The sequence below is a fragment of the Lepidochelys kempii genome, chromosome 4, assembly GCF_965140265.1.
Source record: "Lepidochelys kempii isolate rLepKem1 chromosome 4, rLepKem1.hap2, whole genome shotgun sequence".
Lineage (NCBI taxonomy): Eukaryota > Metazoa > Chordata > Testudines > Cheloniidae > Lepidochelys > Lepidochelys kempii.
This window is the reverse complement of record NC_133259.1, coordinates 91,138,846-91,155,596: the sequence shown is the minus strand read 5'-3', so window position 1 is coordinate 91,155,596 and position 16,751 is coordinate 91,138,846. Positions and strand designations below refer to the sequence as shown.

At 41.5% G+C, this 16,751-nt stretch overlaps 2 protein-coding genes across 8 annotated transcripts in view; both read right to left on the bottom strand.

Moving 5' to 3' along the window:
- The window catches only part of LOC140910001 (tyrosine-protein kinase TXK-like), a 55,292-nt gene extending 50,388 nt beyond the window's left edge, over nt 1–4,904 (bottom strand). The window contains exon 1 of the mRNA XM_073340103.1: nt 4,812–4,904. Coding sequence (XP_073196204.1) covers nt 4,812–4,827 — 16 coding nt within the window. The 5' untranslated portion in view covers nt 4,828–4,904. The remainder of the gene's footprint in view (nt 1–4,811) is intronic.
- Nucleotides 4,905–8,220: 3,316 nt separating this feature from the next.
- TEC (tec protein tyrosine kinase) overlaps nt 8,221–16,751 on the bottom strand; it is a 97,946-nt gene continuing 89,415 nt past the window's right edge. For 6 of the 7 annotated variants that reach the window (XM_073342106.1, XM_073342099.1, XM_073342101.1 and 3 more), the window contains 3 exons: nt 16,372–16,490; nt 15,835–15,992; nt 8,221–10,245 (listed from right to left, as the gene is read on the bottom strand). In XM_073342106.1, the coding sequence (XP_073198207.1) occupies nt 10,168–10,245; nt 15,835–15,992; nt 16,372–16,490 (355 nt within the window). In that variant the 3' untranslated portion in view covers nt 8,221–10,167. The remainder of the gene's footprint in view (nt 10,246–15,834; nt 15,993–16,371; nt 16,491–16,751) is intronic. The other variant, XM_073342104.1, reaches the window with a different exon arrangement.

The window sequence follows — 16,751 nt, the reverse complement described above, 5'->3', positions numbered from 1 at the left end:
CACTACAGACATCTTGACAGTAACTTAGGTACAGGTGATCATGACTTGATCACATTTATAATGTGCAAACAGAATCAAGTCCACACCTGCGATATATATATCCTTCATGCTTTATGAGGGCCACTTTCACAAGGCTGAAAACAATTATGAGCCAAATCATCTGGGAGGAAGAATTTAATCATAAAAATATGAATGATAATTGGGAATTGTTTAGGAATATTTTCCTAGATGCCCAAAAAGCCATAATCCCACAATCGAGGAAGAAGCCCCTATTGATTAAAAACAGACATGGTTTAGAAGGAAAGTAAAGGTAATATATTACAAATGGAAGAAAGGGGAAGTTCATAGTAATGAATATAAATCAGAAAGTAAGAACTGTAGAAAATTGATAAGGGAAGCAAGGAGACACAGGGAGAAATCTATGGTCAACAGAGTTAGGGATAATATGAAGGAGTTTTTCAAGTATATGTGGAACAAAAAGAATCCTAACAATGGTCTTGGTCCATTACTAGATAGATAGATATGGTAGAATTATTAATAATAATGCAGAAAAGGAAGTGTTCGATAAATATTTCTGTTCTATATTTGAAAAAAACAGATGATGTAGTCATATCATATGATAACACTCTTTCCATTCCACTAATATCTCAGGAGGATGTTACACAGCAGCTACCGAAGTTAGACATTTTAAAATTAGTGGGTCCAGATAACTTGCATCCAAGAGTTTTAGACGAGCTAATGAGTAGATCATTGGAATATTAAAGTTGATTTTCAATAAGTTTTGGAACACTGGAGAAGATCCAAAAGACTGGGAGAAAGCTAATATTGTGCCAATATTTTAAAAGGGTAAACAGGGTGACCCAGGTAATTATAGGCCTGTCCTTCTGCCATGGATCCCAGGCAAGATAATGGAGCAGCTAATACAGGACTTGATTAATAAAGAATGAAAGGAGGGTAATATAATTAATGTCAATCTCAACATAGTTTTATGGAAAATAGATCCTGTCAAACTAACTTCATATATTTTTTTGATGAGATTACAGGTTTGGTTGTACAAGGTAATAGTACTGATGTAATATACTTAGACTTCTGTAAGGCATTTGACTTGGTACCATGACATTTTCATTAAAAAAAACTAGAATGAAATAAAATTAACATGGCACACATTAAATGGATTAAAAACTGGCTAACTGACAGGTCTTAGAATGCCATTCTAAAGGAGGAATCCTCATCGAACTGGTGTATTTCTAGTGGGGTCCTACTGGGATTGGTTCTTGGCCCTACACTATTTAACATTTTTATTAATGATCTGGAAGAAAACAAATTCATTACTGATAAAGTTTGCATCTGACACAAAAATTCGGGCTGTGATAAATAATGACAAGGATTGGTCACTGATACAGAGCAATCTGGATCGCTTGGTATACTGTGCACAAACAAACATGCATTTTAGTATGGTTAAAGGTAAATGTATGTATCTGGTAGCAAAGATTGTAGGCCATAATTAAGGCTAAGTTTTTGCCACTGATATTTTTAGTAAAAGTCATGGACAGGTCACAGGCAAAAACAAAAATTCACAGAAGCCTGTGACCTGTCTCCAGCTTTCACTAAAAATATCCCTGACAAAAGGGGTAGGCTGGTTCAGCGCTCACTGCTGCAGGGGCTCCCAGGTCCCCCACTGCTGTGGTGCCTGGGAACTCTGGGGCCCCCCTACCTGTGGGGCTGGGCTGCTGTGAGGGTCTGCCGTCTGCCTGCGGCAGCTGAGCAACTGCAAAGTCCCCCCACACCAACCCAGGGGATGGGAGATGCATGGGCGGGGCTGGCTTGGAGCTGCAGCTCCAGGGCAGAAAAAGTCATGGAGGTCAATGTGACTTCTGTGACATAATCATAGCCGTAGCCATAATTACATGATGGGGGACTCTATCCTGGGAAGCAGTAACTCTAAAAAAGATTTGAGGGCCATGGTGGCTAATCAACTATACATGAGCTCCCAGTATGACATTGTGGCCAAAAGGTCTAATGCAATCTTTGGATACAATCTCGAGTAGGAGTAAAGAGGTTATTTTACCTCTGTATTTGGCCCTGGTGTGACCACTGGAATACTGTGTCCAATTCTGGTGTCAACAAGTCAAGGATGTTGATAAAATTGTAGGGTTCCAAGAAGATCCATAAGAATGATTAAAGGATTAGAAAACATCCCTTATCATGATTGAAGGAGCTCACTCTTTTTAGCTTAACAAAGAGAACGTAAGTGGTGACTTGATTACAGTCAATAAGTACCTACAGGGGGAACAAATATTTAATAATGCTCTCTTCAGTCTAGCAGAGAAAGGTATAATGTGATCCAAAGGCTGGAAGTTGAAGCTAGACAAAATTGGAAATAAGGTGTACATTTTTAACAGAGTAATTAACCACTGGAACAACTTACCAAGTGTCATGGCAGATTTCTTCTCCATCAGTGACACTTTTAAAATTGGGATTGGATGTTTTTCTAAAAGAGATGCTTTAGGAATTATTTTGGGGGAGTTCTATGGCCTGTGTTATACAGGAGGTCAGACTAGATGATCAGAACAGTTCCTTCTGGCCTTGGAATCTGTGGATCTCTGAAATTGAATTTTGCCCATTGACTCTTATAGTTTAAACATTGTTTTTACACATTTTCTTCCTGAATTCATGTTGTGCTAGGGCATGAGCCAAACCCACTGAAGTCAATGCAAAGATTTTGGATCAGGCCCCTAATGGAGTAGCTTGCCCTTTGGAAAAACCCTTTGCATATACCAGAGGAGGTTGCTGAACAGTAATGAGCGATACTCACATACATGCTGCCTGCCTGCCTCTACCCTAGTTATGTGGTTCCAAGATTTCACAGTTTTTATCACTAATTTTTGTTGATTTCAGTGGGAGTCTTGCCTCAGTAAGGAATCCAAGAGTTGGTCCTAAATGCATTTTCCAAAGGGAACGTGTAGTAGCTGTTGAGATTTGAAATATTGTAGCTCACACACAAAATGGGACAGGGCACTGGAAAGAAAATGCCCTTTACTCCTTTTGCTGTTAATACGAAGATGTATTTTGCGTGTGACTTGTTTTCAGTAAGTAGTTGTTTGGGAATATGTCTGCATAAAGCAGCTGTGGTGACAGCACACTTTTCAATCCTTACTTCTCTGAATGCTGGGCTTTCACTTAAGCTACCAAAACATAGTCAATGATTTAAAATTTATGCCAGCTGAGGATCCAGCCCTTTGGCTTTACATCTTGTCATGCATTTTGTCTTTGGTGGTAATGTTAAGAATCTCATTTCTCCAGCCATGATGTAGTTGGTAGTCTGAAACAAAGCTCCGTGTTGCTCCCAGATAAAAATAATCACAAGGGGAAAGTCAACCAGTCTTATAGCTTACCCTCTCCTCCCCAGAAGTGGCTGGAAGGAAAACATCTGTCATTAAAACAGTGACTAGTTATATGTATGTTCTATATATTATATGAAAATACCTGAAGAGAGATAGGTGCAGGAGATGTAATAATGGGAAATGAGTAACCGTACCCTAAGGCATAGTTAGTTGACATGCTGAGCAGCTGCCATCAGAGTAAACAATCTAGGAAAGGACCTGCAACTGGCTCTAGCTATGCACAGCAGAAGAGTGGTGTGCTGGGTGCCAGAGGAAGGGAGAGGGAAGAAAAAGATGTCTGTGGGGAGGAGGAGAGGCAGGTTGCTTGAGGAGATGCTAGAGAGACAGTTCTGTGAAAATTAAAGGTGGCATAATGAAAGTGCAGGAACCCTTTGATCTTTGATATGTTCCCATTGCTGCTAAATTCTACACTGGAACCACAAGCTAAGATTATAGGTGCTGCACAAAATTTTAGGACCCATGGGTGCTCTTTAAATTGATATAGCTGCCCACATATGTGGCCGATGTACGCATAAGAATGTGTACCACTTCCTTCCTATCTCCTAATAAAAATTGCTCTAATTAGAATGGAATCTGTTAGCTAGACAAAACCAACAGCCAAGTCAGAAATTTGTTTTTCTTGTCACTTGTCTTTTATAATCTAATACTCAGATTTTTTTTATTTTGTTTTGCTATTTCTGATAGATTGATGCTAAATGTTGATAATTAGTCTGATTCTAAGCAATTGTGTTCTTGTACCAAATTCTGAACAACACTTTGTTTTTCAAGCAGATTGAGTTACTTGTGTACATTGGCACATTGAGGGGTAGTCCGCCCACCTAACCTATCTTTGCTCATCAAAAACATCTCATTTGTGACATATAGAATGCCTGACAATTGATTAGAAATTGCTTGCCTTTCATCCAGACTGAAAAAAATTATAAAATCATGTCCTGTTGGAAATCAACAGTATAGTTTGCTCCTAAAACTACATACTTTTTTCCAAACCAAATGTTGTTTTTCCACTAATAGAAAAATATTGAAATTCCTGAAGTTTTATCACTTAGCTCTTTATTGAGCTGAACTCTTCATAATCAGAACGTTTGCCTATAATTCTGTTAAATTTCCCTGTCATGTCTATGCATGACACACTCTTAAGGACAGTCCTTTGGTTCCTGATCCTCTTGGGTTCCCCATTTGTTGTGTTCGCTAGTCCGTATGTTGGTAACAATAGTAGCTTTGCTGAAGCCATCATAGCAATTTTGTGAAGTAATTTGGAAAGTTAAAACTAACAATTTTAACATGCGTATTAGTATGACAATTTAAGAGCAGAATAATTGGAAAATATGGTGATATTTATGCAGCTCATTGCTAACTAGTGTACAAAACAGAACATAAAGCATAAAATACGTGGCCCACATTACTTACAGGTAGAAAGAATCATAGTTGATTGTCTGCTTGTATTCAAATAAAAATTTGATCCTTTCTTCTTCAGTTGTGTCGGTAACAGTAAAATCTCTCTAACTGAAATCCTAGCTCAAAAGAGGTATGGTTTAGCACAGGCAAAATTTAACCCCACCTACTTTCCTGTTTTTAAAAAAAAATTCAGAGGCTTGATACTAACCTCACACCAGAAGTATTTCCACTGAAGCCTTGTTCTTGTATCACATTTTGCTCTACAACAGAATAACTCAACTGAAATCTAGATATCTAGTCTACTTTAAAAAAAGTCTGAAACTAGAAAGAAGAGCAGACATATACCAGAGGATTCAGTGCAATTCAGGCAGATTTTCTGTGCCTATTGTTCTATTAAACTAAGTTTTAACAATAAAAAGAATAAGAAAGGAGTTTCTGAGGGTGATTAAACTTGTCCAGGGAAAATTACAAGACATCATTTACAGATTTCCTTTCAGAGTACTAAAAAGTTGAACAAAGCAACGGACTATAATGACAAGCTGACCCAATCCAAAATTAACAATTTGGAGCCCAGACTATATTTAAATCAAGTGTTTTGACGGAGGACAGCACTGGGAATTAAATCTTTACTTTTTAGATAAACTTCAGTAAAAATACATATTTTAAAGTACGTTAAAATAACATAACTTTGATTGCAAAGTCACAAATCAAAAGTTAGGAAATGCCAGATCTACAGTTTCCTATGAAACCTTAAGTCTACTCCTTTGTGTCCATCCTTTGCCCTGAATTTGGCAGGGATCCTGTGGGGAAAATAGTATGGGATCATGTAATTAAAGACTATCAAAACAAAAGCTAATCAAAATACAGAATTTCTGATTTGCGGGAAATTTCAACATTTAAAAATTTCCTGACAAATGGAAATTCCATACAATTTTCATTTAGAAAACTGACACATGGTGTTTCTGAATTGAATCACAGAAATATAGGGCTGGAAGGGACCTCGAGAGGTCATCTAGTCCAGCCCCTTGCAATGAGGCGGGACCAAATATACATAGAGCATCCCTGGCAGGTGTTTATCCACCCTTTTCTTAAACATCCCCAAAGATGGAGATTCCGCAACCTCCCTTGGTAGCCTAGTCCAGTCCTTAACTATCCTTATAGTTAAAGTTTTTCCTAATAGCCAACCTAAATCTGCCTTGCTGCAAATTAAGCAAAATACTTCTTGACCTATCTTCAGTGGAGAGCAATTGATCACTGTTCTTTTAATATATTTGAAGACTATCAGATTTCCCCCTCATCCTTCTTTTCTCAAAACTAAACATGCCCAGTTTTTGTAACCTTTTCTTATAGGTCAGGTTTTTTAAAACTTTTATCATTTTTGTTGCTCTCCTGTGGCCTCTTGTCAGTTTGTCCACAATTTTGGCTGTCGTCTGGATTCTCTTCAATTTGTCCAATTGTTTCTTTAATTGTGGCATCCAGAACCGGACACTTTACTCCGGTTGAGGCCTCACCAGTGCCAAGTAGCGCAGGACAACTACCTCTCATTTCTTACATAGGACACTCCTGTTAATATACCCCAGAATGATATGAAATATTCTCCCAGGATCATGGCAGGTGCTAAATGAAATTGTCATGATTCCGGTGGGGTAGCCCAGAAGTTGCAGACCCTGGAAGTCCTGGGGCTCCCTCGCCTAGAGACTGTCCATATGGCAGGGCTACCTCAGAGCTGTGGCTCCTAGAGGCCCTGCAGTTCATCAAAAGTGAATTGAACCCAATATGTTTTCACAAAACATTTCAGGTTCAACGATTTGATATTGTCTGACAAATCCCTATTTTGCTGGAAATTCCCCAACAACTCTAATTCTGCACTAACTAAATATAGCATTTTCCAACTTTCATATGCTTGACTTTGCAACCAAATAACTTTCTTTTAACTTGGTATTTTGTATGTAATTTCCTGGGTTTTTTATTTTTAAAAAAGGAAAACTCCCCTATCATGCATCATCTGAAGGGTCTGAGCCCTGTAACAGAGTGATTTGCCTCTATGGGCTGGCGGTTTACAGGATGAGCTGCCTGAGAGGAATCAGGTGATTGCAGTTTGAAAGGAGTAGGACACTGCAGTGAAGAATGGGGGGTGGGCAGTTTAGGAAGCTGTGGCAGAGTCTGAAAGCTCTCTGTGTAGGGAAGGGGACTGCAGAGCTCCCCAGGCAGGGAGGCCTGGGAGAACCCCAAATCAAGCAGGAGGTTAACTACAAAGGCCCCAGGCAGGAATGCTCGGCTTGGGAGAAGGAAGAGAAACATGGGATTGTGTGGATTTATAAACTGACTTTCATATGAGAGTTTTGAGTTTTATTTACAGTTTATTTTATATTAATAAACACAGTCCCCAAGGAGGGCTATTGTAGACCAAGAAAAAGCTTGTATTTAAGTTTATTTGAACAGTCCAAGAGGGGAAACTGAGACAAGTTGCCTGTAGCATGACTGTTGGCCACAAGGGAGCGCATGAGATACAGTTAGCCGAGTTACAAGCTCCAAACCTTCAACACAGACTACTGTCACTTAGCAAGCAGCACCCAAAGGATGTTATCCCAGGGAGGAGATGGCAACTGACACTATGTACTGGGTCTGGGACATTTACAAGGGCCTACTGAATGCACTGTCTTTCTCTTCTGCCCTGAGAGTTGGAGGCGCTCCTGTCCCATGTGATGCCTTCATCACATAGGATGGAAGGGGTGGGATTTGGGATATGGGGGCCATGTGCTGGGGGTGGTTGCAGGGCAGGGTAAGCCCAGCTGCTACAGATGCTCTGGCAGCTCCCAGGCTTTCACAGTATAGTATGTGCTGTTGCTCCTATTTTGGTGGCTGTTTGGGGCTGGGTCTTTAGAATATTTGTGTTTTGCTTATTATTTTTTCATGCGGCCATAATTTTTCTGAGCAATGGTAACAAGAGAAGTTTTTCAACAGTTCACAACTCTGTTAAACCTGAATGGAATTTCATGGGATAAAGAAAAGCCTCCTCTCTAGTCCAAAGACTTTCTCCCTAACAAATGTAAAGGCCCTCAGCAAACAACAGGGGGGGCTAGACTTAAAAAAAAACAACACAAGAAACCCATTGCAAGAATCTTTTTATAAGGTAAGTGTGAGGCAACCTAAGTACGGGGTTCACTACCAACTTCCCCTGTAACGACTTGGTTTGAAATGTAATTGACCATACTGTTGTTCTACATGGAAAACTCTCAGTAACTTCAATAGGAAGGACTGCTGCATTAGGCCTTAATTAATAATCCCCACCAATTTATCACCTTGTATGCATATTACATATAATTTGCATATGGGGACCTTTGGTGAGGGTTAAAGGAGCTCAACCCTATATAGCAGCCCTCAGCATTTTGCATGATCAGACGCATCATGCTTTTGTAAACCACGTCCCACAAACCATATCAGCTGTACATCTGCTGTAATCCTTACTTTTATTCAAATAAAATGTCTAAATATGTAATATTTCATAATGTGGCTCTGGGCTGTATGTACCATCTGTATATATCCTCTGATACTGAGTCTTGCTGTAAGTAAATTAACATACATATCTAAATATGTTCAGTCCTGTACATCCCTGACGTAACTTCATGGATGTCAACAGTTATACCAGCAATATGTTTGGCCAGAAATCATTATCCTACAACAAATCAATGACAAACTGTTGTTCAAGTTTCCAAACAATTAACATTTGGTTTATTATATACATACTGTAGTATAACATTTGCTATTAAGACTATAAAGCTTATTTCACAAATAACTAAGGACAGAATGATAGAAAATCTAATTCATAGTATGTTTTCTTTCATCCACAGATGCCATATGTCACATTGTATGTGTAACATATAATATAGAGCAACTTGTTATTCTTTAACATTTTCAGGAACAAAACACTTACATTTCATAAATAAATGTGTACAGTATACAATTATAGTACATTTAGTATATAAATTACTTAACAGTTAATCAAATTCAATGTGCTATAGTCCACTGAAAGTCAGCTGTGATGTATTGTGCATGTTGTTTATCGCTATGATTGGCCTCAGGACTGGCCCCAGATGCTCTCTGGGTGAAAAATTCCCAAGAAACACTTCCTGGCATAAAATAAATTAGGGCTCAATCCTACAGTGAGGGCTTTGAGTGCTGCACTTGAGCCACTGGTCTAGGCTGATGACCATGGTGCTTTGTTACACATAGATGAGAGAAGTAAGATGAGGGGAGTGGGTAAAACAGATTAATGACATAGCAAGAATACTGGCCCCAGTATATGGCCTAAAGCAGTGGTGGGAAACTTGCAGCCTATGGGCTGCATGCGGCCCATCAGAATAATCTGCTGGCGGACCGCCAGACTGTTTGTTTGTTTACAGTTGCACAGCTGTCCGCAGCTCCCAGTGGCCGCAGTTCGCCATTCCCAGCCAATGGGAGCTGCGGGAAATGGCGGCCAGCATGTGCCTGCAGGTTGCTCATCTCTGGCATAAAGCATTAATCAACAGGCTGTGACAAATAAATATTTCAGGAGAACCTTTGGAAGCATTCCTATGGGAGTAGGTGGCCCTCACCAAATGACTTTGCTTTTAGTTTTTAAGCAAAACTCTTACGTACACAAGCAGCTCCTACTACTGTCTGGCAGCAAGAATAAATGAAACTCATAAACATAGAAACTACATACATCATTTGCATTTACTGGATTGCACTTAAGTGTCTGCACTTTTGCTGTGTCCTATAATTTGCTCCATGCATTAATCCCAATTTTTTACTAACCCCAGGGTAACTCTTCAGAGAGGGCACAGGCATGGGCAGTGTGTCACGGAGGCTAAGCTGCCCCAATCCTCTGCTAATGCTCCCTGCCGCAGCCCTGGGACTGGGCTGTGGTGGGGCTCAGAGCTCCTCTGGGAGGCCCGGGCTCAGGGCTCGGCCCCGACCAGCCAGCCAGGGTTCAGGGCTCCTCCAGACTGCTCCAGGTGCCAGCAGGCCAGCCCAGGCACAGGACTGTTCTGGGCACCAGCCAGGTCGACCAGCCGGTCGGTGAGAACAAGGCATTGGGTGGGGGCAGGGCCTTGAGCAGAAAGCGCAGGCGGGGGGGGGCTTCTCTGAATGGGGCTGCACGCACAGCTCATGTTGGTGAATATATTGTGCATGTTTCTTTATATTACATGGAACTTACTCCGCATGACTGCTGAGAAAATGGTAAGTGTTAATGCTTAGGCTCTCCACACTTCATTCAGCAACACTCAGAAGTTTGCAGGATCATGCTCTTAAAGAACAATGCTATGTCTCTTGAATGTTGATTCTTTGCTGTACTATAGCATTCTTGTGCCTCTGTTCCTCTTCTTCAGAAAGCATCTTCACTCTCCACTATCTCATCAATTATATGCAGCAAATCTTCAAATGTAGGGCGTCCCTCAGGTTTCTAGGAATTAAAATGCTTTGTTGTACTGTCAGTTACTAAAGTCACATCAGAAAGATTTTATTTTGCTGAAGCTATAATGTTTACAAAATAAAATAGCAGGAAAACTTTATGTGCAAAAAGATAAAAATGCCGTTAAATTTAAGCAGATGAGAGGTAGCAGAAAGAAACGTGACAGGTAAATTTCTATTAACCTAAAGTATTGCTAGGACATCTCAGACCCGGTAAAGCCATAAAATGATGTTGTATACTATTCTATTTCTTATTAATCTAAAAGCACTAGATGCTTCAGAGGAAGGTGCCAGAAGCCTCTCATTAGGCAGAAGTGAGAATTTGCCCCTCCTTCTAAATCCTTTAGAGATTGGCCTAAACTCTGCAGTGTGAAATTTAACATCCCTTCTAATATTTGTTAGCCTTAGCTATTGTAACTCTTGTTATCACTATAAATATCCAATCCATTTTTGAATGGAAAAATTCTTGGCCTCAACAACATCATGTGTCAATGAGTTCCACGTTTAATTATATATTGTGTGAAAAAGTATTTCCTTATATCGGTTTTGAATTTACCACCTTTTATTTTCATTGAGGGTCCCCTTGTTCTAGTGTTATTAGACAGCAAAAACAGAAGATCTTGACCTACCTTTTTTATACCATGCATTATTTTATACCCAGCAAATCGACTGATTCTCTATCAGGCTTCCTGACTCTGATATGCTTGAAGAATGTCTTGTCATTTTTTAAAATACCTTTTGGCTAGTTGTTATTCAAAAGCATTTTGTTCGATGTTGCTGCCTCTGATCTCTTTCAATGTTATGCACTCAATATCCCTTTCTTGATCTGGAGATTGTTAGTATAGGCATACTAATATATTTATATTCTTACAGCTTGGGATTTGTATCCATAGATTCAACTGCATGGTCCTCTCATTGGATTCTATGGAATATTTTGGATTCAGCACTACACCCTCACCACTTCAACGTTGCTTGTCTGTCTATATAGTTTATAGCTAAGGCTATGTTTTAGTCATGGGTATTTTTAGTAAAAGTCATGGACAGGTCACGGGCCATAAACAAAAATTCAGGTGCCTGTGACCTGTCCATGACTTTTACTAAAAATGCCGCCCTGACTAAAACTTGGGCAGGGGGCAGCAGGTGCTCTGGCAGGGATGGTCCAGGACGCCTGCTAGTACTGGGGGAGGAGGAAGCCAGGCCGTGGCACGCAGCCCAGGACCCCTCCTGGTGCTGTGGGAGATTATGGGGGGCTGGCTGGGGCTTCCTACCTGGTTCCCCATCCCTGCAGCTCCTAGCTGGTGGAGGCAGGGGCCAGGACAGGGGATCCACTGCTCCCGCCACAAGCGCCAGCTGCCGCAGATCCCATTGGCCGGGAACTGAAGCCAATGCGAGCAGCGGGGGCAGGGCCTGTGGGTGTGGGCAGTGCATGGTGTGGAGACCCCCACCCCCCACCCCTCTGCTGCCTAGGAGCTGCAGGGGGGCCATGCCAGTGGGAGCTGGGGAGTTCCCCACCCCAGTTAAGCGCCCCCCATGCACTCCCCAACCCCCTACCCTAGCCCTGAACCCCCTCCCACACACCCAAACTGCTGCTGCTGGGACAGGGGCTGCCTGGCTTGAGCAGCCCTGAGCCAGCACCAGCTGCTGCAGAAGTCATGGCGGTCATGAAAAGTCACAGAATCTATGACTTCCGTGACCTCCTTGACAGACTTGCAGCCTTATTTATAGCCAGGTATTACAGTATCCCATTGATTTTTGTCATTTGACCATGTTTCTGTAATGCCTGATACATCAAGGTCCTCCTCTTCTGTGAGGCATTCTAGTTCAACTATTTTTGCTTTTATGCTTTTTGCATTTGTGTATGGATTTTGTAACTTTTACCAGCTGCCTGTTTTTATTTAATTCCTGACACTGACGCTCTGCTGATGTTTCCCCTTTGGTCTTTTCCTGTCGCTGCTCTCGATCAATTATAAAGCAAAAGAGATCTTTTCCCCTAAGAAATAAACATGAAAAGTTGAGTGAGACAAACTGTGTCAGAAAGTCATTGGAATAATACTAAAAGTTACCAAGTCACAGGGCCCAGTCCTGGTTTCAGTGAAATCAATGGCAAAATTCATATGGATTTCAGTGGGAGCAGGATGGGGCCCATAGTCAATGAAAGAAAGTTTTCAGTTTGCATGGGTGGGGCGATTTCAGGAATGTGTGTGATCAGTTGATGCAGAAAATCCCAACATATGGCTTTAGTGCCTTCAACCGCTCTTTGTGGAACATCATATCTTTTGAACTACAACATTTAATTTTGCTGCTGTTTGTCATTTCTTCCTACTTTTCTCTCTATTCTCATTGGTACCCTTATTGATCTGTTTTCACCTTTTAGTAGTTCTGCTCTCTGTTAATAACTGTATGTTAATGTTTTTTCTCATCACTTTTTTCTTTTTATTTCCCTACCTGTGTAACAACCTCTGGGCATCTAACCACCTTCTTTATTTCAAAGTGCTCCTATGTGGTCACTCCAATACCCATCTCTCCATCCTCCATGTAAATCATGGCCACTAAAACCATCTTATTCTTATTCCCTATTTGATCTCTCCCTGTCTTAGTCTTCTTCCATTGGCTCCTCCTTTGACACTCTTCAAATTTTAAGACTCACCTTCAAGAATAAACAAAGTTCCAACCTGGCCTAGATTTCTCATCTCATTTCTTCTTACGTTCTGCCCCTGCTGATCCATCAACAATAGCAAAAAGAAAAGGAGTACTTGTGGCACCTTAGAGACTAACCAATTTATTTGAGCATGAGCTTTCGTGAGCTACAGCTCACTTCATCGGATGCATACCGTGGAAACTGCAGTAGACATTATATACACACAGAGACCATGAAACAATACCCCCTCCCACCCCACTGTCCTGCTGGTAATAGCTTATCTAAAGTGATCATCAAGTTGGGCCATTTCCAGCACAAATCCAGGTTTTCTCACCCTCCGCCCCCCCACCACACACAAACTCACTCTCCTGCTGGTAATAGCCCATCCAAAGTGACCACTCTCTTCACAATGTGTATGATAATCAAGGTGGGCCATTTCCTGCACAAATCCAGGTTCTCTCACCCCCTCACCCCCCTCCAAAAACCACACACACAAACTCACTCTCCTGCTGGTAATAGCTCATCCAAAGTGACCACTCTCCCTAAAATATGCATGGTAATCAAGGTGGGTCATTTCCAGCACAGATCCAGGCTTTCTCACCCCCCCCGCCCCCCCAGAACACACACACACACAAACTCACTCTCCTGCTGGCAATAGCTCATCCAAACTGACCACTATCCAAGTTTAACCAGAACGTCTGGGGGGGGGGAGGTAGGAAAAAGCAAGGGGAAATAGGCTACCTTGCATAATGACTTAGCCACTCCCAGTCTCTATTTAAGCCTAAATTAATAGTATCCAATTTGCAAATGAATTCCAATTCAGCAGTTTCTAGAACAACGCTTCCTCAGCTCTCGTCCCCTAAAGCCCCTACTCTACTTGTGCTATATTAATGACATCTTCATCATCTGGACCCATGGAAAACAAGCCCTTGAGGAATTCCACTATGATTTCAACAATTTCCATCCCACCATCAACCTCAGCCTGGTCCAATCCACACGAGATCCACTTCCTGGACACTACAGTGCTAATAAACAATGGTCACATAAACACCACCCTATACCAGAAACCTACTGACCGCTATTCCTACCTACATGCCTCCAGCTTTCACCCTGACCACACCACATGATCCATCGTCTACAGCCAAGCTCTGCGATACAACCGCATTTGCTCCAACCCCTCAGACAGAGACAAACACCTACAAGATCTCTATCAAGCTTTCTTACAACTACAATACCCACCTGCGGAAGTGAAGAAACAGATTGATAGAGCCAGAAGAGTTCCCAGAAGTCACCTACTACAGGACAGGCCTAACAAAGAAAATAACAGAACGCCACTGGCCGTCACCTTCAGCCCCCAACTAAAACCCCTCCAACGCATTATTAAGGATCTACAACCTATCCTGAAGGATGACCCAACACTCTCTCAAATCTTGGGAGACAGGCCAGTCCTTGCCTACAGACAGCCCCGCAACCTGAAGCAAATACTCACCAACAACCACATACCACACAACAGAACCACTAGCCCAGGAACCTATCCTTGCAACAAAGCCTGTTGCCAACTGTGCCCACATATCTATTCAGGGGACACCATCACAGGGCCTAATAACATCAGCCACACTATCAGAGGCTCGTTCACCTGCACATCCACCAATGTGATATATGCCATCATGTGCCAGCAATGCCCCTCTGCCATTTACATTGGTCAAACTGGACAGTCTCTACGTAAAAGAATAAATGGACACAAATCAGATGTCAAGAATTATAACATTCATAAACCAGTCGGAGAACACTTCAATCTCTCTGGTCACGCAATCACTGACATGAAGGTCACTATCTTACAACAAAAAAACTTCAAATCCAGACTCCAGCGAGAAACTGCTGAATTGGAATTCATTTGCAAATTGGATACTATTAATTTAGGCTTAAATAGCCACTCCCAGTCTCTAAGTCATTATGCAACGTAGCCTATTTCCCCTTGCTTTTTCCTCCCCCGCCAGACATTCTGGTTAAATTTGGATTTAAACTTGGAGAGGGGTCAGTTTGGATGAGCTATTGCCAGCAGGAGAGTGAGTTTATGTGTGTGTGTGTTCCGGGGGGGGCGGGGGGGGTGAGAGAGCCTGGATCTGTGCTGGAAATGACCCACCTTGATTACCATGCACATTGTAGGGAGAGTGGTCACTTTGGATGAGCTATTACCAGCAGGAGAGTGAGTTTGTGTGTGTGGTTTTTGGAGGGGGTGAGAGAACCTGGATTTGTGCAGGAAATGGCCCACCTTGATTATCATACACATTGTGAAGAGAGTGGTCACTTTGGATGGGCTATTACCAGCAGGAGAGTGAGTTTGTGTGTGGTGGGGGGGCGGAGGGTGAGAAAACCTGGATTTGTGCTGGAAATGGCCCAACTTGATGATCACTTTAGATAAGCTATTACCAGCAGGACAGTGGGGTGGGAGGGGGTATTGTTTCATGGTCTCTGTGTGTATATAATGTCTACTGCAGTTTCCACGGTATGCATCCGATGAAGTGAGCTGTAGCTCACGAAAGCTCATGCTCAAATAAATTGGTTAGTCTCTAAGGTGCCACAAGTACTCCTTTTCTTTTTGCAAAGACAGACTAACATGGCTGTTACTCTGAAACCTATCAACAATAGCAGCTTCCCTGCCTTGTTCATTTCCCCCCCCACACACACACACCTTTCTCCGTGTTTCTTTCCATAGTGCCTGTATGCACAGAATGCCCTGCCTATTCTGATTCACCAAGACACTACTCTCTCCACTTTGAGTTCCTCTGGAGGAAAGAATACAAGGAGGGATCCTCAAGGCTAATTAATGGTTAAGCAGGGTGGTTTTGAATAAAATGCAATCAGAATTTTACACTGGTAATTAGGTTTGGTAACAAAACTCAGCTTTTGGGTGGTAAAGAAAGGACAGAAAAAGAAATGTACCTCATGCCAGCACATCACCATCACTTCATACACATTCTTGGTAGCTAATTTTGGCCGATAAAGACGCTGTCCTTGGCTAACCATAGTTACTACTTCATAATTTGTGTTTTTCTCAAAGGGCATTTTACCTTCAGTAAATACTTCCCACATTAGAACACCTGGAAAATGAAAGGCATGAATAGATTGTCAAGTAAATTAACAAATACTACTTTGAAATACATGTATGCCACTAACTGTGGATTTGTTTTTTTAATGGTAAGTGTGGTCAGTAAGGGCCCTATCCTGAAAAAGCTCAGTCCCCTAACTACCCAATGGGCCTAATTCACCTAACATCTGTGTAAATAAGAAGTAACTCCACAGACTTCAATGGAATTACATCAGTGGAAAACTGGGGCAAATGAGAGAAGGATCAGGACCAATGACTTCACTGAGCATCTCCTAGGAGGTTTAGATTCTCCTTGAACAACTGGACACTAATTGCTTATTGGTGAATTGAAAAAAATAATTTTCTTATTTAATTGCTAAAGAGTGTCTTACCAAATGACCAGACATCTGATTTGCTGCTGAATCGGCTATAATTAAAAACCTCTGGGGGACACCACTTTACAGGAAATTTAGCACCTGAAGAGCTTGTGTACTGGTCATCAAGGACATACCTAAGAAACAAAAGCATGTGATATTTCCAGTCTGATTCCGTTTCTGAAATCACCATTTATTTAATAAAAAAACAAGGAGTATTTGTGGCACCTTGGAGATTAACAAATTTATTTGGGCATAAGCTTTTGTGGGCTAAAACCCACTTCACTGGATGCATGCAGTGGAACATAAAGTAGGAAAATATATACACAGAAAACACACAGATATAAATACACTGAGAACATGAAAAAATGGGCGTTGCCATACCAACTGTAACGAGA